This window comes from Nyctereutes procyonoides, unplaced genomic scaffold (genome assembly GCF_905146905.1).
Source record: "Nyctereutes procyonoides isolate TBG_1078 unplaced genomic scaffold, NYPRO_anot_genome, whole genome shotgun sequence".
Lineage (NCBI taxonomy): Eukaryota > Metazoa > Chordata > Mammalia > Carnivora > Canidae > Nyctereutes > Nyctereutes procyonoides.
The window spans coordinates 56,518,897-56,542,835 of record NW_026575043.1 but is presented as its reverse complement, the minus strand read 5'-3'; the positions used below and the strand labels follow the sequence as shown (position 1 = coordinate 56,542,835).

The following is a 23,939-nucleotide window of genomic DNA, read 5'->3' as shown; positions in this document are numbered from 1 at the left end:
AGGTGGTCCAGACCCAACAAATACAAACACAAGAAGTATCCATTATGAGTATATTTATGTGTGTGTACACACACACACACACACACACACACACACACACACGAGACACTGAATGGGGAAGGTGGCCAAGACAGAAAAGACAAGAAGCATCCAAGTGGCACTGGCACTCACGATGGAGAGAGACAAAGGGAGGCTTAGCCCCCCTCTGGCTCCCACAGTGGCCTCCTAAGGGAGGTGAACCTGAAGCTGGAAGAACAGGAAGTGCTTACTCTCTCAGAAGAAAGTTTCAAAGTGCAGTCCTTTCTCTTAAAAAAAAAAAAAAAAAAAAAAAAAAGCCTCTTCCCTTCACTCTCTGCCCCCTGACAAAAGCCCAGTCCCCTGAGCTGGCTGTCCCTATGGCTGGAGCAGGAGGTTGTGGGGAGCAGCGTAAGGCCAAAGATCTGAAGTGTGCAAGCCCAAAAGGGCTTATGCATAGTGACTGCTGGGCGTCAGGGGGTGATCCCCTCTGTGGTCCAGCTGGTCCTGCAGGCGAGCAAACTCGGCCAGCTCGTTGAGCTCCTGGAACTGCCGGTCCGTTTTATGGCTGACCAGTGAGCGGTAGAAGTGGACGGCAAAGACGATAAAGACCAGGCCGAAGGGGACCATGATGGTGGTGGAGGCAATGGCAGCAGCCTGGCCCGGGGTGATGCCGCCTGTGCTGCTGCCGTTGACGCTGGCAACAGCGCTGCCAGCTGGGGACTTGCTGGTGGGCCGGGGCTGCCCTGGCTGCTTCTTGAGGGGCAAAAACTTGACCCAGCAGAGCAGCACTACCTCAGCCAGAAAGAGGAGTGTGCCAATGACAGTGGAGAAGGCCCAGGCTAGCTCGATGTGGCGGTGCATGCGCTCATGGGGCGACTCTTTGACCGAGTTGAGGTTATGCACGTTGCTCACCGCCTCGATGTTGGGCAGGATGCAGGTGCTGATCATGAGCGCAAACAGGTGTACGGCCACTAACACTGTAGTGCAGGCGCTGAAGGCGATCAGCAGCCCTGGCGGGTAGTCGTGGTCGGCATCCAGCTGTACCTCCACCATCGCCACCTAGGGGGAAGGGAAGAGGCGGGCTGAGTGCCAGGACCCTAACGGCCCACAGAGCCACACTCAAATCCTGGCTTCCCTCCCGCCAAGCTTGTGGACCCTGCACAAGTCACCTGGCCTCTCTGAGCCGCAGTTTCCTTATCTATATAATGGGGATGAATAGGATCCACTCACTTAGGGTTGAGAAAGTACTAGTGAGGATAGTGGGTTTGGATTCCAGGCTGCCTGGATTTGAATCCCCATTCTGCTACCTGCTAGCCACATGGGAAAGTCACTGAACCTCTCTGAGCCTCCACTTCTTTATTTGCAAACCCGAGATATCATAGTTCATAGGATGATTTTAACAAATGATAATCCCTGGTACATGCTAAACATTTCCCAAAGAGTAACCACTGCTCCTACCATCCAGCCAGGTATTAAAAACCAACCACCGCAAACAGTTAAGATGGTTACGTTTGATGTACATTTTACTATGATACAGTTTTATTACAAAAAAAAAAAAAAAGGGCAACCACTAACCACTCTCTCTGTTGGCCCCACATCTGTTCCCAAGCACAGGCTTCTCCCTCAAGTCCTGCTCCAGGGCCAAGGAGAGGGTGGGGTAGAGGGACAAAGGCCCACCCACGTCAGGCCCAGGCCCTTTCTGAGAACATAGCGCACCAACCAACAAGGAATGCAGAAGCTTCCTAGAAGACAGAACCTGGTGCTGCTGCAGTGTGGCTGGCAAGCCCTGGAGCCATCTCCTCCCCCAGCCCCTGCTCCACCAGGCCCCACAGCTGACGCACTAGTTGCTTCCCAGTTCCTGGAGACCCGTGGACCCAGGATCACCAGGGGCATGTTCTGGACCTGCCTGCCACTGGCTGCTTCTCACCTAGGCCTTGCAAATCATCCCCATGTGAAGGAGCTAGCTCATCAGACATGGGCTGGAACAGGGGGCAGTGGGCTCACTGCCAGGGTCTGCCTGCCCAGGCTAGAGGGACAAGGGCAGCAAGCACCAATGGCAATGCCATTAAGGATAGTGATCCTTCCTAAAGTGCTTGCTATGTATGTACCAGGCTCAGAGAGGGGCAGGTCCAATGCTGAGATGTACCCACTAACGCCATATCAGCCTACCCTGGGGAAGGGGTGGGCTCTATTTTCCCACTAGCTCTCCTCCTGTCTGAATGCCTGGCCATGTTTGCCTTCATTTCTTGTACCTCTCTGTACCCTTCCTTTGGCCTGGAAAGGCAGTGTGGAGCAGTGGTTGGGAGCATGGGCTCTAGACCCATGCTGCCTGGCTTTGAACCTTGACTGCTCTGCACTTTATTCAGCTATATGACTCTGGCAAGCTCCTTCAACTTTCTGGGCCTCAGTTTCCTTATCTGTAAAATGGAAATAAAGGTACATGATCAGAGGACAATTATGAGGACTAAGTTGCTTTTCAGATACTTAGATCCATGTAAAATATTTGGTGCCTAGCACAGAGTAAACACTCAATAAAAATGAGCTTTATTATTATTTCTCAGTTCCTCATCCCCAAACCCACTATCTCTATATGTAATTCTTTGGGGTTTTTACTCTCCTGATGGAGAGGTATACTCTGGATGACAGAACAGCAAGGCCAAATTAGGGGGTCTGAGTCCTGATTCCAGAACCACCCCCTGCTTCCTTGTCTGATCTTGGTCAAAACCCTCCCCTCTTGGGATGCCTGGGTGGCTCATCGGTTGAGTGTCTGCCTTTGGCTCAGGGCATGATCCTGGGGTCTTGGGATCGAGACTGAGTCCTGCATCGGGCTCCTTGTGGGGAGCTTGGTTGTCCCTCTGCTGTGTCTCTGCCTCTGTCTCTCATGAATAAATAAATTAAATCTTTATTAAAAAAAAAACCAAACCTCCCCTCTTATCTATAAAAGGAGGGGGCATGATGAGATGAAGGTCACAGGCCAAAGCTGATTTGGGGCCTGTACCTTTGACAATCTGGTGAAAATAACAGATACCCTCCTTAGAAAATCTAGATTTATATATAATTCACTTTTCAGACTTTTCAGACAATTTCAACGAGATTCACATCACAGACTTTTGCCCTACACTTGCCACAACTGATGACCTTATGAACTGTTCAGCCCAGGAGTTTACAAAATTTTTTTTTTTAAGATTTATTTGTTTATGACAGAGAGAGAGAGAGAGAGAGAGAGAGAGAGAGAGAGAGAGAGGCAGAGACACAGGAGGATGGAGAAGCAGGCTCCATGCTGGGAGCCTGACGTGGGACTCGATCCCGGGACTCCAGAATCGCGCCCTGGGCCAAAGGCAGGCACTAAACCGCTGAGCCACCCAGGGATTCCCTACAACATGTTTCAAACTCATATAAATCTGGGGAAGTGCCAGCAGGATTTCAACTTTTTTTAAGATCACTGGTGGCCTAGAGCCAATCCTGAGACTTCCTAATACACATGGGTGAGGGCAGGCCACCAGGGCATAAGGAGTTAAGGGACACATCCCAAGGCCCTCTGGTCTCTGTCACCAGGCCTGCCCACACTGTAAAAGGGGGACACCCTCACCACTGCGGGCCTCCTGCCACCACCTCCCCACCCCCAGCACTTCCTCTTCCTGTTTTGGCTTGCTGCCCCGGAACATGAAACCAGAGAAGGGACGATCAGGAAAGCCTGCTGCCCAGGGCCACTGGCTATTTATTCAGTCACTGGAAATGTCCAGACCCATTAGGTACATCAGGCCTTGGGCAGACTACTGGGGTATGTGCACAGATAACTATGGTCTGCTCTATACAGCCATTAAGAATGAATGGGTTCCTCCACTTACAAAGCTCATGGGTGACCTTGGACAAGTATTTCAACTTCTCTGTGCTACATTTATACAACAGGAGCCCACTCAGGTTGTTATAAGCGTTCAATGAGCTAAGATCAGGACCAGAGATGAAGGCATCAGCTTAGCTGCTTAACTGACTGAGCCCATTATTCTTTTACAAATGAGGAAACAGCCTCAGAGAGTTGAGGTCAGGTGCCCCAGGGGTTAGAAGTACTGCTAAGTGGAAGCTCTGAACTCAAGTCCACTTGGCGCTAAAGCCTGTGTGCAAAGGAGGGAATAGGAGCTCTGTTCTCACATGAGTGCTACTATGTTATGCTCCTTCTAAATTCACCCCCAAAGGTGATGGTGCTAGGAGGTGGGACCTTTGGGAGGTGATTAGGACATGAGGATTAGTGCCTTAAAAAAAAATTTTTTTTTTATTTGAGAGAGCGCGCGTACAAGCAGGGGGAGCAGCAGATGGAGAGGGAGAGAAGCACATTCTCTGCTGAGCAGGGAGCCCGATGCAGAACTCAATCCCAAGATGCTCAGATCATGACCTAAGCCGAAGGCAGATGCTTACTCGACTTAGTCACCCTGGTGCCCCCCTTTATTAGTGCCTTTATTTTTTTTTTAAGATTTTATTTATTTATTTATGAGACACAGAGAGAGGCAGAGACATAAGAAGAGGGAGAGGCAGGCTCCCTGCAAGGAACCTGATGCAGGACTGGATCCCAGGACCCCGGGATCATGACCTGAGCCAAAGGTAGCTGCTCAACCGCTGAGCCACCCAGGTGCCCAGATTAGTGCCTTTAAAAAAGAGAGCCCAGGGATGCCTGAGTGGCTCAGCAGTTAAGCGTCTGCCTTCGGCTCAGGTTGTGATCCTAGAGTCCTGGGATGGAGTCCCACACTGGGCTCCTTGCATGGAGCCTGCTTCTCTCTCTGCCTATGTCTCTGCCTTTCTCTCTGTGTGTCTCTCATGAATAAATAAATAAAATCTTAATAAATAAACAAACAAATAAGAGAGCCCAGAGAATGCCTTGCCCCTCCTGGGATGGGAGGGCACAGTGAGTAGATGGCAGCTGTGAATTAGGAAGCCAGCCCCTCAATCTTGGACTTTTAGCCTCCAGAAATGTGAGGAAATAAACATCTGTTGTTTATAAGTCACACAGTCTGCTATTTTGTTACAGCAGCCCAGATGGACTAAGATGGTCGCTGAGGAAACAAGAGATGAGGTCCTGATATGTAAGCATTTGACACCTGGCCAGACCACAGGAGGTGCTCAAGAAATTTTAGTTAAAAAGGGGATGCCTGGGTGGCTCAGATGATTAAGTGTCTGCCTTCAGCTTAAGTCATGATCCCAGGGTCCTGGGATCAAGCCCCATGTAGGGCTCTCTGCTCAGGGAGAGCCTGGTTCTCTCCCACTCTCCCTGCTAGTGCTCGCTCTCTGTTAAATAAACAAGAGGGAGGGAGGGAGGGAGGGAGGGAGGAGGGAAGGAAGGAAGGAAGGAAGGAAGGAAGGAAGGAAGGAAGGAAGGAAGGAAGGAAGGAAGGAAGGAAGAAGAAAGAAAATTAATTTTAGTTAAAAAAAAAAAAAAAAAAAAAAGCAGGGATGCCCGGGTGGCTCAGCGGTTGAGAGTCTGCCTTCAGCTCAGGGCATGATCCCAGGGTTCCGGGATCCAGTCCCACATCGGGCTCCTTGCATGGAGCCTGCTTCTCCTCCCTCTGCCTATGTCTCTGACTCTGTCTCTCATGAATAAATAAATATTTAAAAAAAGAAAAAGAAAAGCAGGGGGGAACCTGGGCAGCTTGGTCAGTGAAGCATCTACCTTCAGCTCAGGTCATGATCCTGGGATCATGCTCCCTCTCCCTGCTCCCTGCTCAGTGGGGAGTCTACTTCTCCCTCTCCCTTTCTTGCTCATCCATTCTCTCTCTTTCAAATGAATAAATAAAACAGAAAAGAAAGAAAGAAAGAAAGAAAGAAAGAAAGAAAGAAAGAAAGAAAGAAAGAAAGAAAAGAAAAGAAGAAAAGAAAAGAAAAAAGAAGGAAGGAAGGAAGGAAGGAAAAAGAGAAAGAAAGAAAGAAAGAAAGAAAGAAAGAAAGAAAGAAAGAAAGAAAGAAGAAAGAAGAAGAGAGAGAAAGAAAGAAAGAAAGAAAGAAGAAAGAAAGAAAGAAAGAAAGAAAGAAAGAAAGAAAGAAAGAAAGAAAGAAAGAAAGAAGGAAGGAAGGAAAAGCAGGGGTCTTGAAGCAGAAGAGAAATAGCCCAGGGCATCTGCCTGGCTCAGAAAATGTAGCTCTTGGTGTCCTGAGTTTGAGGCTCACACTGTACAAATTGCTTAAATAAGTAAAATATAAAAAAAGAAAAAGAAAAGCTCGGGGACACTGTCAGCTCAGGCTGGAGAGAACAGGCCCCGTGAGCCACGGTTCTGCCCTCTGGGGTAAGTGAGGAAGTCGGATCCCCACTCTGGGCCTCGTCTGCCCCAGCTCCAAACGTAGGCCATAAGGAGAAAGTGTGTTCCAAATCACACTGGGCCAGATGGCTACCTTGGCGGGACAGAGACCACCCTTTCTGTATCATTTGTCACACTCAGAGGATCTAGGACCAGAAATCACAGCTACCAGGACATACCCGGCCTGGAGACACCAGAACTAGCCAGCCTTCCCTGAGGTTTTGAGGTGGGGAGAGGCTGGCCACTCCAAGGAAGAGGAAAGACCCTGCTGCCAAGCTCTGGAAGAAACCCCATCACCCTCACCAGCCCCTACAATTGCTGGGACTTTGACCATACAGGCTGGCGGTATGTACCTTTCCCACACTGGGAACCAAGTTCAGTGCCATGGGGCTGCAGAAAGGTATATTGTGGAAAAGGAATAGATGGCACACATCTTGGATCCTGATGAAAAGCATTCCCAGGAATATGAGCCACTGTTCTTTCCAGAATGCTTCCCTCTTGGGGAAATCTCCCCACAGACTGGGACAATGAATTCAAGGGGGCCTTGCTAAAGCTGGCAGGCGACACCCAGGGCCCCAGCTGAGTCCCAGAGAGATCAGATCATATCAGATTGCAAGCAGCTTCACAAGGTAAATATAGCCAGAGTGCTGGGCCTGTTAACCCAAAATAAACAGCTCCAGCCAGCCAAGGGCCTGCTTGAACCTGGCCACAAAGGGGCCTAGAGGGATAGGAAGGAAGGAAGAATGCCAACTCCACCGCACACTGGTCCATGAATCCCGCACAGGGGCCACTGGGATGCCAAATTTCAAGCATGAGCCAAGAAGAGGACCACATGACTCTGCAAGGAGTGGTGCCTGCCTGGCTTTGCCAGGCATTTGCCTGCTCCGCCCAAATGCCAACCACCTCTCCTCACTCCTGCTGAGCTCCATGGAGACCCCCACCACCTGGCACCTGGACTTCTAGGCCCTTCCAAGGCAGCCCTCCTATGCCTGGCCTGATCCCAGCATCCACAGTTGGGAAATCCAACTGTCCTTTTCCAAGCCTAGGGTTCACTGGTCACTCTTTTAGGCTGCAGCCTGGAACACAAGGGCTGCCAAGCACAGTCACCCAGGGTCAACCAGAGCTGTCTGGGCCTGCCAGTCCTACCTCAACTGCAAACCATCTATTAAGACAGGATCGAGGCCTAGTCTAGCAGTTTACAAACTCTTTTGACCACTATAGTCCAGTACTCCAAATGTTTCTATAAATAGACACACATTTATGGCAGAAACAAAAGTTTCCCCAAACAATACTTCCCCTTAAAGGACGCTGATATATCCTATCCTTACAACAACCAGTGCACACTACTATTTTGTTCCATTCTTATTTCATTAAAAAAAAAAAATGCTGGTTGCAATTCACTAAACTTATGTCATAAGCCAAATAGTCTGAACCTGCAGGTTCCGAGGAGGACAGGCCTAGGCTTTCTGTACATCTAATTCCAACTTCCCCAGGTTTTACCTCCCAAGTCACCCCTGCTCTGTGGCCTCCCAGGTGAGGACGGGATCATTGACCCATTGGCGGAAATATGTATTGAGAGCTTACTATGTGCCTGGAGGATCTTGAGGCTCCGCTGGGGAGAGTGCAGGAAGTAGGACAGCAAAATCCCCACCCCAGGGAGGATGGCAGGCACCAAACATTTAGGGAAATAAGACTGTAATATGTATCCTTCCATACATGCTTCCCCAACATCACTTAACCAAACATGTCCTAAAGTCATAATTACACGACTTGTTTCCTCCACTCTACTCTTACTCCCCACGGTTTCTCCAGCATCCAACACTAGGGTTTATCCCTCTAGTAAAATATTGTTGAAGAAATAAATGAGGGGGAATCCCTGGGTAGCTCAGCGGTTTGGCACCTGCCTTTGGCCCAGGGTGTGATCCTGGAGTCTCGGGATCGAGTCCCACATGGGGCTCCCTGCATGGAGTCTGCTTCTCCCTCTGCCTGTGTCTCTGCACCTCTCTCTCTCTCTCTCTCTCTCTCTCTCTGTGTCTCTCATGAATAAATAAAATCTTAAAAAAAAAAAAAAGAAAAAGAAGAAATAAATGAATGTAAGACCCAATCTTCGGGTATTTCAGCTCCATGTTTCTCTAACATATCTGATGGACAATCCTCAGTGATCCGTCGGGAAGATCATATTAGAACTTCCAATGATATTCATTTATTATTTAGCTCCTCCTTTCAACTTTTTAATTTTGTCTTTTTATGCATTTATAATATACACATTGTATTAAAACAGATCTCATTTATAAGGATACAGACACCTCAGGTAGCACTAACATTTTTTTGAGGGGTAGGTGCTTAATTTTTGTAAATAAAGTTTTATTGGCATACACCCAAATCTATTCATTTCCCCATTCTCTGTGGCTGTTTTTGAGCCTAAATGACAGAATTGAGTAGTTTACCACCAAGACTGTGTACCCTATAAAGCTGAAAATATTCACTATCTGGCCCTTTAAAGAAAAAGCTGGCTGATTTCTGAACAGACCAATGCTCAAAACCCAAAGTGGGCTGGCTGTCAAATCACAGTCCCACAAGATTCTCCTCTGAAGAAAGGAGTCTGTGGTCCTACTAGTCTGTGACATCCCTTCGGGGAGTAATAGTAAAGGCTACCCAAGGGGTGCCTGGCTGGCTCCATCAGTGGAATGTATGACTTTTGATGTTAGGATTGTGGGTTCAAGCCCCAAGTTGGATGTAAAGATTACTTAAAAATAAAATAAAATAAGATTTATGAAAGGCTATCCAGAAGTCCTGTTATAGAGAAACCTGCTGGCTCTTGCTTAAACCTGGATTTTACTTCTCCAAGGGACCCTACCTTAACCCCAAACACTGATTACCATCATGCCACCTTGAGAAATCCTAGAGTTCTCCTTCACCAGCCCTGAACCCAACAACCAGCAGAACTCAACATGGTTCCCAGTGAAAATTCCAGAAATGCATGACAGGCACTTGTGAAATTTCACAAAAGGCTCCTCAGCTAGGCAAAGAGTGCCCTCCCCTTGGGGCATTCGACAAATTTCCATTTATAAACAGCCCAGAGTACAGAACTGCACATCTGGAAGGATTCAAAGGCCCAGCTATCAACCAGCTCACAGCAGCCAAAGAGCAGTTAAGTAGAAATGGATCCAAGTCAGACCAGGCCTTGAATTCTACTAGCTGGATATCTTAATCTCTATGTTCTTATGAGCCTTAGGGTTTTTTTTGTTTTGTTTTGTTTTGTTTTAAAATATTTTATTTACTTGAGAGAGATACAGAGAGAGCACAAGCCAAGGAAGGGGCAGAGGGAGAAGCAGACTTTTGCTGAGCTCAATCCTAGGACCTTGAGATCATGACCTGAGCTGAAGCCCGATGCTTAACCAACAGAGCCACCCAGGCGCCCCAAGCCCTAGTTTATCTATGTATGTACCTTTAAGAGTTGATCTGAGGACTAAATTAGAAGGAAAGAAATGGGTCTAGTCCTCCTACCTGGAAGTTAGTAAATAGTAACATCATGAAGATTACTCTAGAATTCATCATGTAACTCCCTCCAAAACCTTGCATGGCTCCCTATTGCCTACATAAAGAGTTTATACTTCTTAAACAGCTGGCCAAGGTCCTGTAACATCTTCCCTAACTAGATTCACCATTTTTTTAAAAAAGATTTTATTTATTTATTCATGAGAGACACAGGCAGAAGGAGAAGCAGGATCCATGCAGGGAGCCCAATGTGGGACTCCATCCCGGGTCTCTAGGGTCACACCCTGGGCTGAAGGTGGGGCTAAACTGCTCAGCCACCCAGGCATCCCTAAGTTAACCCTTTTATTTTTTTTAAAGATTTTATTTATTTATTCATGAGAATACACAGAGAGGAGAGAGAGAGAGAGAGAGAGAGACAGACAGACAAGCAGAGGGAGAAGCAGGCTCCATGCAGGGAGCCTCACGTGGGACTGGATCCTGGATCTCCAGGATCAGGCCCTGGGCTGTAGGCGGCGCTAACTGCTGAGCCACCCGGGCTGCCCTAAGTTAACCCTTTTAAAGCAGTCCCATGAGAACAAGGGTGAGGGAGATTCCCCAAAACCTGGGCCAGGTACATTCTAAGTGCTATGCAAATACTAATTCAATGAATGCTCACACCAACCCTATGAGGTAGGTACTACTATAGTAGGCCCAGAGACATTAAAAATTTTTTCCAGGATCTCATGGTTGTAAGGGGTGGAGCCAGAACTGGAACCCAAGTTGTCTGGTTCAAGTCCTTGTTCTTACTTTGCTCTGTCATACTGGTGCCTCCCAGCACTGTCCTCCTACCACTCTAAGTCCTCTTCCACAATGGGGCTACACCAGGGTAACAGGGCTTTGCAGCTTACCAGCCAAGTAAACTTGGGCAAGTTATTCACCAGGGACAAGCACTTATCCTTCCAGGTTGTGTGAAGATCCCAAGAGATAGTACGAGTAAAATACTTAGCACAATGTCCAGCCTATCACAAAAGCTCAATCAACAAAAGCAGTAATTACTATTAGTAATTAGCACTGTGAATAATAATAGTAATTTCTCACTCATCTCCATGCCCCCTGAATTCTGAACATATCCCAGAGGCTCAATGTCTTATGATTTCAGCTCTTCCCTCCAACTAATTTTCATAGAAATTCCAAGCAACTTTTGAACCCGCTCTGGAACCTAGGAACAAAAGGGTTCTGGCGGGCAGAGAACTTGAGGAGGCAGATAATCCAAAAATAATTGATCCCAGGTTGTGGAAAGCATTTTGTTTACGGCAGCAGGCTGACATTCCCAATTATCTTCTGCTTAGGCTAACATTACAGCCTGCCCTCCCCAGCAAACCAAGACTGCCAGTCTGCTTACCATAGTCCTGCAGGATGCAAGGTCAGGCTGCCCCTCACAGAGATAAACTGAGGCACAGATGCCCTGAGTCATGGCCCATGAGGGTACCCTCGGCTCAAGCAGCACCTACAGGATGCTGATCATGTGCTACATCCAGGGACCCTGGTTTTGAAGTCTGGATGCTGAGCCCCGCAAAAGCCTATTGTTTCTAGAAATGCTGTCAGGAGTGGGACTCTTGTGTGCAGACTACAGAGGGTCCACCTAAGATGTCTACGATCAGATCCTGAAAATTTCTGGGACACCTGGGTGACTAGTGGTTGAGCACCTCCCTTCGGCGCAAGGTGTAATCCTGGGGTTCCAGGATCGAATCCCACATCGGGCTTCCTGTATGAAGCTTGCTTCTCTCTCTGCCTCTCTCTGTCTCTCATGAATGAATAAATAAAATCTTAAAAAAAAAAAAAAAAAAGGATCCCTGGATGGCTCAACGGTTTAGCGCCTGCCTTTGGCCCAGGGCATGATCCTGGAGTCCCGGGATCGAGTTCCGCATCAGGCTCCCTGCATGGAGCCTGCTTCTCCCTCTGCCTGTGTCTTTGCCTCTCTTTCTGTGTCTCTCATGAATAAATAAATAAAATCTCAAAAAAAAAATTCCTGAAAATTTCTAAACCTTTTGTGGGCTCAATTGGGACTCATAATGAATCCTCACACAATCCATGGCACAGCAGGATATGTATCCCCCCTTGTCCACATGAAAAAACTGGCTCCAGAGAATATAGCTTGTCTGAGATCCCACAGCCTTATCTCTCCACCACACCCGGGCACCTGGCCAGGCCTTTTCACCTATGACGGGGAGTCTCTCAATCCCCTCCAGGCTCTTGGGAGACCCTCCCTCAATCTCATTTGCTGAACAGTGATACTGGCAGCCTTGCCAACTCTCCTACCCTCGGAGATTAGAGGTCACATCAGTGCCTCTGGTTTTCCAGGTCTCTAGGAAGGAAGCCTTCTGGGGGCAGGAAGTTGGTTGTGCTGACTCACAGGCCAAGGGAGAGTAGTCCAGGAAACTTCCTCACTCTGTTTCCATGGTGCTGGGCTGTGTGGCACCCCATCCTCTCAGAGGCTCACTTACAAGGCTGGGAGTCTGTAGCGGGGTTGTGGGGCACAGGCAGACTTGCCTGCCTCTCGGGTCTGTCTGTCCACCCCCACTCCATTTCTCCCACAGATTTATAGACTCACAGCAAACAGTTACCCCTCTTATAACTGCGTCCCCAGAATGGATGCTGTGATGGGGTTCAGCCCCTCCCTGCCAGAACTTTGGGGAGTTCATCTGCAGAGCCAGGAAGCGTTCTTCACCCTGACCAGGGTAAATAAAGGCCCCCAAGATACATTCTGGGTGAGCTGAAGCCCACCCAATGCCACTGGCTGCCCCTGCCTCCTGACTTCCTGCACTGTTTTTAACAGAAAATGTGCCATTTGATTAGGAAGCTATCTTCTCGAGGACAAACAGGATGCCAGAAGGCAAGAAAGCACCACCCAGCAGATCCTCACTTCTCTTGGAGTGGGAAGGAGCCTGAAGAGCTATGCATTTATGACCCCAAGAAAAAGGGGAACAGGTGTGCTACCATCTTAAACACAGATCACAGCTCTAAAAGCTAATGGTGTCATTCCCTGTCCTCCCAACTGTAACATTTTATTTCGCTTAAAAGAAACTTTCCTGAGGAAAAAACAAACAAACAAACAAACAAACAAACTTTCCTGGGGATCCCTGGGTGGCCCAGCGGTTTAGCGCTGCCTTCAGCCCGGGGCGTGACCCTGGGGACCCGGGATCGAGTCCCACGTCGGGCTCCCTGCATGAGCCTGCTTCTCCCTCTGCCTATGTCTCTGCCTCTCTCTCTCTGTGTCTCTCATGAATAAATAAATTAAAAAAAAAAAAAAAAACTTTCCTGCTCTATTTCTCATTTCCTAGGAGACTGGGTCCGAACACCTCACCTGGCTGGACAATGATCAGAACATGGGATCCCTGGGTGGCTCAATGGTTTGGCACCTGCCTTCGGCCCAGGGCATGATCCTGGAGACCCAGGGATCAAATCCTGCATCGGGGGATCCCTGGGTGGCTCAGCGGTTTGGCGCCTGCCTTTGGCCCAGGGTGTGATCCTGGAGACTGGGATCAAGTCCCATGTCAGGCTCCCTGCATGGGGCCTGCTTCTCCCTCTGCCTGTGTCTCTGCCTCTGTGTGTGTGTGTCTCTCATGAGTAAATAAATAAAATCTAAAAAAAAAAAAAAAAAAAAAAAAAGACTCTATACACCACAAAAGGCGTAAGTGCCCAAGACGGTTCTGGATGCCAGAAGACTCAGGATCCCGCTCAGGCAGACTAGCTGTATGGCCAAGGTCCTGTGACATAACCATCTCAAAGGGCAGCTGAGGAGTTAGTGTGGAAGTTTAGGGAGCCTCAACAATGCCTACTACCTAGGTAAATGATAAATGTCGGCTAGTCTTAGAGATTCTTTAGGCAAAGGCAGAGACTAGTCTCTAAGGATTTGGGACAGATTAGAAATCCATCATATGACCTAAACTAAAAACTAGTGTGCCACTCCCTTACACAAACACGCAGATTCTCTCATCCCCTCTCAGAAATCCAAATCCAGAGAGAAAAAAAAAAAAATCCAGAGAGAAATGTGCCTGAGGTCTCACTGGCAGCACGTGGCAGAGCGAGCGGAGCTGTTCCTCACCCTCAATCACCTGGCTTTTTCACTGAGGCCCAGTGTACGCTGGGCCTGCTCAGGGCTTCTAAAAGTTCAGGCTCCATCGGTGGGCCCACTTGTTTGTAGAACACAGGGAGAGTGCCAGACACACTCCCAAGAAAACACAAGGGTGCAGCCACTCCCTCCCTCAAGGCCAGGGCTTAGCTCACTCACTGAGGTGGCAGGAGTGCTTCGGGCTAGAAACCTTGGGAGAGGAGGGCAGACCCCACTCACACAGGCTGATGTCACGCAGTGATAATTGTAAATTGTTCTGCAGGCCCTGATGTGGAAGACTCCGGGCCTGAAGGCGCCCTTAGGACCACTTCTCAGCCCAACCTGCAGCCTCACCTGCCCCACCCCTCACTCCAGCTCAGCTGGGCGGGGGAAGAGGAAACTACTGCCTGACCCTCCACCCAAATCACTTGAAAGCCCATTCAAGGGGAACACGTCCCACCCTCCTCCCCCACATCTAATGACTCAATGGCAAGTTTCTGGGGAAGAAACTGAGGGTGGAGAGTAGTTGTCAAAACCCTAGGCTCGGGCTCTCGGAAAATGCAGTGGGAGAAAGCGTGTCAGGAAATCCCCTCTACTAGTTGAAAGAAGGAGGTGGCTAATATTTTCTGGCCTCAAGTGTGGGGTCACAAGAAAGCTCAGGGGTCCGACTCCTCCCCACTTCCTGACACCTGCTCCCACGGAGCTCAGACCCCTTACGTCCTTCCTTTGCCCCTGAACACATGTGGGATTGTCTCCATACAGATCTACTTCACAGATTCTGCTTTCTCCCCACTTGCTGCATCAAACTCGCCCATCTGGAGGCACCTGAGCCCCCACCCCTGGACATGTGTCCGACATCCAATCTCCCACACCGATGTCACCTGTCGCCCGCCTCTCCTCAGGTCCAGTACCTCTGGACCCTCCAGCATCCAGGACACCTTTCTCCCCGATCTTCCTCGAACCCCCCCGTCCGCCCGGCCAGCCCAGCCGGCCCCCGGTGGGCCCCGTCGGGGCTGCGGGAGTGAGCGGCCAGGACAGGAGCGGGGGCAGGGCAGGGCGGCCCGAGCTCACCATGGCGAAGCCGGAGAGCAGAGCAGAGGTCCGGCTGGAGGCTTTGAGCTTGGCGCGGCTCAAGTAGAGCTTGCGCCAGGACAGCGCCTGCATCGAGTGCTCGTTGAGGCTCATCACCTCGGAGTAAGTCTGGCCGATCCAGTCCGGGTAGGTGACGGCGGCTGGCGGGGGCGGCGACCCCGGGGGCTCCCCGTCCCCGCTGCGGCGGCGGCTCCGGCGGCTGCCGCTGGTGGTGCTGCCTCCGCTGAGGGGAACCTCGGGGCTGTTGCTGTTCGGGGGCGGGGCGGGCTCCGGATGCATGGAGCACGGTGCAAAGGCGCGGGCCGGCTGGGGCTCCTGCGAAGGCAGCGGCCCCTGCCCGCCGCCGCACCCCCGCCTCCGCCTCCGCCTCCGCCTCCGCCTGAGGCGGCAGCCGCCTGCCCCCCGCGCGGGCCGGGCCTGACTCGGCGGGTCGCCGAGGACGAGGAGGCGGTCGAGGAAGCTGTTGCAGCCCCACCTCGCAGGCCCGCCGCGCCGCTTGCAAGAAGCCTGGGGCCGCCCCGACGCGAGCTTGCGCGCAAGCCAGCGTCCGCGATCCATGGCCCGGGCCCTCGGCGCGCGCCGCGATTGGCCGCAGCCTCGGGGTGATTAGCATGCGCCCCGGCCCGTTCCGGAGACCCCGCCCCGAGGAGGTGGGCGGGGCAGGAGCGGGTCATGTGACTCGCGTCCTCCGGCGGCCCCGCCCACCGCCTCCGGCGAGGCTCCGAGCGCTCCGCGGGGCCTCCCACCTCCTCAGCTGCTGCGAGGGCCCTTCGCCCGGAGCTCGGACTCCCGGGTCGGGCCGCCTGAGGTCACCTCTCGCCGCCGCCTAAGGCCCATTCCCCCTTGGAACCACGTGGCTGAAGGTCTGCCGCGTGCCGGGGGGTAAGCAGGCGGGACGCAGGCCGAGGTCTAGAGTCCGCTCAGTCTGCTCTTACTGAGCAACTACTTGGTGCCAACACTGTTCTGAGCGCTGAGGGAGGCGTGGACAGGATGGACACAGTCCCCTGCCTTGGTGGAGCTTACATTCCGGAGGGGAGACGCCTAAACACCAGGGAGGATATTATAATAGTCGACGTGATAAATGTATGGAAAAAACAAAGCAGGGTAAACGCGGTGAATAGTGCAGATCTGCACTAAGACTGCAAATCTTTACAGTTAGTACAACTTATTAGAGCGAGAGCGCAGGCGCGCGCAGGGGGGAGGGGCAGAGGGAGAGCGAGTCCCCAAGTGGACTCTCCATGATGAGCCTGGAGGCGGGCAGGGGCCTCCATCACACGACCCTGAGTTCTCCCTATGGAAACCGAGAGTCAGATGCGAAACCGACTGGGCCACCAAGGCGCCCCGTGGGGGGTTGTAATTTTAATTTTAGAATGCTCTGGGCAGGGATTTTTTTTCATCTGTTTTGTTCAATTTGTTCACATAATGGTTCACCGGTGTCTGCTGTGTAATATGCAGGCTGACACCTGCTAGATATTTTTTATTTTTATTTAAAAATAAATAAAGATTTCTAAAGATTTTATATATGAGAGGCAGAGACGCAGGCAGAGGAAGCAGGCTCCCTATAGGGAGCCTGATGCAGGACTTGATCCCTGGACAGGGGATCATGCCCTGAGCCGAAGGCAGACACTCAACAACTGAGCCATCTAGGTGTCCCAATGAATATTTTTTAAATGAGTGAATGTTCAAACCCACTCAGCAAGCGTTTACTGAGCATTTATTAAGTGTGAAGCTGAGGGATCCGAGAGGAACCTTCATGGACTCTTATATTTTAGTGGGGACAATAGGTAATACGAAAATAAGTTTACAGTTTTGTGATTTGGTCACATTTGAGATGAGACCTGAACCCAGGGATGCAAAGAGCCAAGAGCCTGCTTTCCAAGGAAAGGGCACAGCAAGTGCAGAGATCCTGAAGCAGCAAATCTGGCTAATGGAGCATTAGGATGGGCAGTTTAGCTGGGGAATAGTGGAGGGCAGAGGTGAGGTGGTATTCTAGGCTTAGGACTATCCCTTAGGATGTGAGCTCCAGAAGGGCAGGGACATTTACTGTTGGTTTCACAACTCTACCTGTAGTATCTAGAATAGCACTTGGCGCTTTAGTATCTGTTGAATGAATAAGTGTGGGAGAGAGGAATGAGTGAAACTCATAATTAGCCCAGTCAAATCACAAGCATGAGGCATTCCAGGTCAGTGATGGTGAAATTTAACTCTTGTCACCACTAGAGAGCGTCCTTCCACTCCCCCACATTTTGGGATAAACCTGAAAGCCCCCACTCATTCCTCCCCAGTTTCTGGGATTCCTCAGAGGCCTTTCTTTTCTTTTCTTTTTCTTTCTTTTTTTTTTTTTAAGATTTTATTTATTTATTCATAGAGACAGAGAGAGAGAGAGGCAGAGGCACAGGCAGAGGGAGAAGCAGGTTCCATGCAGGGAGCCTGACATGGGACTCGATCCAGGGTCCCCAGGATCAAACACCGGGCTGCAGGCAGCGCTAAACTGCTGTGCCACCAGGGCTGCCCCTCAGAGGCCTTTCTGAGAGTTTTCATGAATACTAGGAAAGTTGGAATTTGAAGCCTCACTGGGCGTGTTTCTTTGATGGCCTTTCTTTGTTCTTCTACTTACCTACTTACCCTGTGTTCACATACCACCACCAAAGAGAGACCGTCCCTTTCTGTCTAAAGTATCCCCCATTTCACGTTCTATCACCTCACCCTGTTTTATTTTTTATAGTTCTAATTACTATCTGAAATCACCTACTTAATGTGTTGACCTGTTTGTCCATGTGCCCACCCCCAGCCTGATGAGCACCCAGACAGCAGTTTGTGTCATTTTATGTTTTATTTATTTATTTATTTATTTATTTATTTATTTATTTATTTATTTATTTATTTTTAAAGATTTTATTTATTTACTCATGAGGGACAGACAGAGAGAAGCAGAGACACAGGCAGAGAGAGAAGCAGGCTCCATGCAAAGAGCCCAACGTGGGACTCAATCCCGGGTCTCCAGGATCAGGCCCTGGGCTGAAAGCAGGCACTAAACTGCTGAGCCACCCGGACTGCCCAGTTTGTGTCATTTTAAATCACTCCTCTAGCACTCCCCTGGGACTCTCGCAGGGTTAGGCACACCCAAAACTCCCAATAGAAGCATGTTCAATGAATAAGATAATGAAAGGTATTTGGGTCTAAGGAATCCCTGCTCAGACAGAACTGGGTACACACAACATTTGGAGGCTGATGGGGCCTGGGGTAGGCCAGGCCTGAAAGGGGAAGAGGCTGGAAGCTGCTAGGAGAGATTTGCAGATTTAGAAGGAACAATGGGATCTGGGAATGGCAGCTCAGCAGGGGACTTTGGGGCTGGAATGAAGCCAATTTTCCTTTCTCCAACTCCTCCGTCATGCTCCTCCCCCTCTCCTTCTAATTCTCTAGGGTTTGAATCCTACCATATGCACAGAGCAGAAAAAATTAAAATACTGTCCAGACTTGGAGGGGAGGCATCTGGGCATTCCTGCTTCCGGCCCTAGGTCCTAGAGCCCAGAAGGGCCCGTGGTAACTTTTCCATACCCATGGTAGAACCAGCTGGGACCTGAGATGCACCAGCTTCATCCCCCACTAACCAGTGGAGAAGCAGGTTTGGAACCCCAGCTCCAAACACCCATGTACGACTCCCCCTAGTGGCCAGGGAGGTGTGTTCTCAACCTTTGGGGGTTTATGCCCAAAAAGGGCAAACAATTTTTCAGTCAACTTTGTGGATGAGCAGATAGAGATCCAACTGAAAGGGTTGCTGCAAGCTGCCCCATCACTGTGGCTAATGGGTACAGCCTAGGGCTGACCAAAGATGCCCTGAGCTGCCTTTGGAGATTCAAGCTCCACATAACATAGGGTGAAAAAAAGTTAACATTTAAGTCATACTTACCAATGACAGGCACTATGTTAAGCCCTTTGTTATTAAATTATTTATTTATTTATGATAAGTATGTAATATACAAATGTAACATATATAATGTAATATATAATATTAAATATAATTAATATGTTATTAAAATATATAGTCTTTACACATATTTTTAAATTTTTTATTTGTTTTTTAAAAGATTTAGGGATCACTGGGTGGCTCAGCAGTTTAGCGCCTGCCTTCGGCCCAGGGCGTGATCCTGGAGTCCCTGGATCGAGTCCCACGTCGGGCTCCCTGCATGGAGCCTGCTTCTCCCTCTGCCTGTGTCTCTGCCTCTCTCTCTGTGTCTCTTATGAATAAATAAATAAAATCTTAAAAAAAAAGATTTTATTTTTGGGGTGTCTGGGTGGCTTAGTCAGTTAAGTGACCGACTTCTGGTTTGGGCTCAGTTCACTATCTCAGGGCCCTGAGATCCAGCCCCCGTATTGGGCTCCACACTGGGTGCCCCTCCCAGTGCTTTCTCTCTCTCTCAAAGAAAAATTTTTTTATTTTTTAAAGATTTTATTTATTTATTCAGAGAGAGAGAGAGAGACAGGCAGAGGGAGAAGCAGGCTCCATGCAGGGAGCCCGATGTGGGACTTGATTCTGGGTCTCCAGGATCACACCCCAGGCTGCAGGCGGCGCGCTAAACCGCTGCCCGAAAATTTTTTTAAAATTTTCATGTGACCTCTATGTCCAACATGGGGCTCGAACCCATAAACCCTAGATCAAGAGTCACATGTTGGGATCCCTGGGTGGCGCAGCGGTTTGGCGCCTGCCTTTGGCCAGGGCGCGATCCTGGAGACCTGGGATCGAATCCCACGTCGGGCTCCCGGTGCATGGAGCCTGCTTCTCCCTCTGCCTGTATCTCTGCTTCTCTCTCTCTCTCTCTGTGTGACTATCATAAATAAATTAAAAAAAAAAAATCCTGTCTAAAAAAAAAAAAAAGAGTCACACGTTCCACTGACTGAGCCAGCCAGGTAGGTGCCCACATAGTATATATTAAGTTTATTAAGTTATTTCACTCTATTATATTGAATATATTATATTTAACTCTGGAATTTTTTACAACCCATGGTATTAATATCACCATTTTACAGATGGAAACGTGCAGAAAACCAATAAGTAGTACTACAGTACATTAAACCCAGCTGGTGAGTTTCCAGAACCTGGGATTTAACCACCACCAAAGTCACACTGCCCCTGCATCCCTGGAGGTATTTTGTTCAAATGCAAGTTACTAAAACCCATCCAAGCAGTTTAGTTCTAGCAAGTTCTTCAGGCAAATTTTGAGAATCACTGAACTAGATGAGCCTTTGTATTTAAGTACTTTTAATCTTTTACAATTGGTTTACCAATGTTCTCTTGGGCACGCAGTTGGAGTGTGACCTTGGGCAACTTACTTAACCTATCTGAACCCCCAATCCTCTTAGCAAAAATGGAGATATTACGAATATCATACACCCTGAAAATGGACACTTAATCACTTCCTTTTTTTTTTTTTTAAGATTTTATTTATTGGGACGCCTGGATGGCTCAGCGGTTGAGCATCTGCCTTCAGCTCAGCGGGATTCTGGGATGAGTCCCCCATCAGGTTCCTGGGTTCCCCGTGGGGAGCCTGCTTCCCTCTCTGCCTATGTCTCTGCCTCTCTTTCTGTCTCTCATGAATAAATGAATAAAATCTTAAAAAATAAAAAGAGAATACTGTATTGGAGCCCATCATGGTCGCTTGCTTCTGTTTATTTCCTTCTCTCATCTACACCTCCCCCTCTGACTGCTCTAAGGTTTAAGACCCCTAGATTAGGGACATCTGGCTGGCTCAGAAGAGGATGTCTCTCAATCTAGCGTTCATGAGTTTGAGCCCCACAGTGGGTGTAGAAATTACCAAAAATAAAAAAAACCACCCTAAATTGATAATAATAAAAACAGCCACCATTTCTTGAGCTCAAGCTTGTATACCTGATAATGGGAAGCTCACTCTTTGCAGAAACCATGCATTTCTGTACTGGTTATTTTATTTCATTTTATTTATTTTATTTTTAAGATTTATTTACTCATGAGAGACACAGAGAGGCAGAGACATAGGCAGAGGAAGAAGCAGGCTCCATGCAGGGAGCCTGATGTGGGACTCGATCCTGGGACTCAGGGATCACGCCCTGAGCTGAAGGCAGATGCTCAACCGCTCAGCCACCCAGGCATCCCTGTACTGGTTATTTTTAACAGTTCAAAAGTTTTCCTTGTATGGAGTTGGAGCTGGTATAGGCCTGCCTGATTCCCACTATGTTCCACATAGAATTGTGTGAAATCCCTCTACTGCCCAGCCCTGATGCCAACACCACAAGAAAATCTGTTTTTGTTTTTTTTTTTAAGATTTTATTTATTTATTCATGAGAGACACAGAGAGAGGCAGAGACACAGGCGGAGGAAGAAGCAGGCTCCCCAAGAGGAGCCCGATGCGGAACTCGATCCCAGGACCCCAGGATCATGACCTGAGCTGAAGGCAGATACTCAGCCGCTGAGCCACCCAGGCGTCCCTCCACAAGACATCTGGAAGGTATTTTATTTAGTAAGTGATCCAGAAGGCTCTCAGAAACCAAGAACTGGGTGTAGAAAGCTGAAAACAAAGTGCAGTAACTGTCAAGGGACAGGTTGCACAATTCAAAATTAAGATATATGGACTCCAGGGCAGCCCCGGTGGCCCAGTGGTTTGGTGCCGCCTTCAGCCCAGAGTGTGATCCTGGAGACCCGGGATCGCCTCCCACGTCAGGCTTCCTGCATGGAGCTTGCTTCTCCCTCTGCCTGTGTCTCTGCCTCTCTCTCTCTCTCTCTCTCTGTCATGAATAAATAAAATCTTAAAATAAATATATATATATATGGACTCCAGTGTTGATTTTTTTTTTTTTTTTTAATGAGAGACACCGAGAGAGGCAGAGACACGGGCAGAGGGAGAAGCAGGCTCCATGCAGGGAGCCTGATGTGGGACTCGATCCCTGGTCTCCAGGATCACACCCTGGGCTAAAGGCAGCACTAAACTGCAGAGCCACCTGGGCTGCCCTCCAGTGTTGATTTCCAAATAATTCTCTGGGCCTGGAGCTCAGAGACTTTATCAAGGAATCCCTGCTCTGTCTCCCTAGTCCTTCCTGGGCTTGTGGGGCTCACTCTTCCACCTGGTCAGGAGCCATTACTAGGTTCTGTTTATGTTTGTGCCTGTACCTTTTATGGGTGGTGCTTTTTATGTTCTGGCTAGAAATCATTGCCAACCCCAAGGTCATGAAGATATTCACTTATGTTTTAAAACTTTAGGGGATCCCTGGGTGGCCCAGCGGTTTGGCGCCTGCCTTTGGCCCGGGGCGCGATCCTGGAGACCCGGGATCGAATCCCACGTCGGGCTTCCAGTGCATGGAGCCTGCTTCTCCCTCTGCCTGTGTCTCTGCCTCTCTCTCTGTCTCTCTGTGACTATCATAAATAAATAAATAAATAAATAAATAAATAAATAAATAAATAAATAAATAATTAAAAAAAATAAAACTTTAAAACGAAAAAAAAAAAACTTTAAAACGTAACTAAATAATTTTTTTTTTTTTAAGTTTTAAAAAGATTTAGGGATCCCTGGGTGGCGCAGCGGTTTGGCGCCTGCCTTTGGCCCAGGGCACGATCCTGGAGACCCGGGATCGCCTCCCACATCAGGCTCCCGGTGCATGGAGCCTGCTTCTCCCTCTGCCTGTGTCTCTGCCTCTCTCTCTCCCTCTGTGACCATCATAAATAAAAAAAAATTAAAAAAAAAGTTTTAAAAAGATTTAAATTTGGGAACCTGGGTGGCTTAGTGGGTGAGTGTCTGCCTTCGACAGGGAGGGTCCTGGGATGGAGTTCCACATCAGGCTCCCCTCAGGGAGCCTGCTTCTCCCTCTGCCTATGTCTCTACCTCTCTCTTTGTGTGTCTCTCATAAATTAAAAATAAAATAAAATAAAATATTTTAAAAATAATAAAAAATAAATCTTACTTTCTAAAAAAAAAAATTAAACGTTTTCTTGGATGATCTAGCATCCTCTGTTAGCAAAACAAGACCAATCAGGCCACGGTCTAGAGACTGAGCACCTGAGATCAGGGAGGACTATTATGAATTGAATTACATCCCTGCAAAAAGATACGTTGGGGGAAAAAAAAAAAAGATATGCTGCAGTCCTAACTCCCAGTACCACAGAATGTGATCTTATTTGGAGATAGGGTCTTTACAGAGGTAATCAAGTTAAAATGAGGTCCTAATCCAATATGATTGGTGTCCTTATAAAATGGGGAAATTAGGACACACACAGGCATACCCAGGGGGCAGATGATGTGGAGAGATGCAGGGAGAAAAATGGCCATCCATAAGTTGAGGAATGCATGAGGTTACCAGAAGCCAGGAAAGAGGCCTGGAACTGGTCCTTTTATAGAGCAGAGGTAACATGCTATCGACACCTTGATTTCTGGTTTCTGGCCCTCAGAAGTGTGAGACAACACATTTCAGTTATTCTCTGTCATTCAGGATGTAGTACTTTGTTACAGCAGCCCTAAGAACTGAATACAAGTACCCTAGAGTTAACTGAGGTGGGGTCTCTAGTCAACCAAGGGAGAAGAGTTCTGATGGGTTTGTCAGGGGGCTGCAAGTATATTCAACATGTCAACAGAGATTAGGAAAGGACACAGACTTTGGAGCTAGGTAAACCTGGATCTGAATCCCAGCTTTGTAAGTTTATAACTGTGCAATTTGGGGCAAGCAACCCAACCTCTCTAAGTCCCATCTGCCAAATGGGAATAGCAGTGAGACTTAACAGAAAGGGTTGCGCCATGAACAAACATTTGTCAGGTAGTTAGCACAATGCCCAGTAAACTGTGGTTACTATTTTCCCCTCTTGTGGGATCATGCTGTTCTTGATGAAAGGGGATTGTCTCATTGCAAATGTAATGAATTGGCTAATTCGTGAGTATTTATGAAAGGCAGACTATCAGTGAGAATCCAGCTGGAAAACCAGAGTAGGGGAATCTATACAT

The 23,939-nt window shown here is 48.7% G+C and overlaps 1 protein-coding gene across 1 annotated transcript; it reads right to left on the bottom strand.

Annotated features, from left to right (window-relative positions):
- Positions 1-36: 36 nt before the first annotated feature.
- ORAI1 (ORAI calcium release-activated calcium modulator 1) lies at positions 37-15,563 on the bottom strand. The gene is made up of 2 exons (XM_055322973.1): positions 14,959-15,563; positions 37-1,077 (listed from the first exon to the last, which is right to left on the bottom strand). The coding sequence occupies exons 1-2, from the start codon at positions 15,535-15,537 to the stop codon at positions 466-468; spliced, it is 1,191 nt and encodes a 396-aa protein (XP_055178948.1). The 5' UTR covers positions 15,538-15,563; the 3' UTR covers positions 37-465.
- Between the last annotated feature and the right edge of the window lie 8,376 nt (positions 15,564-23,939).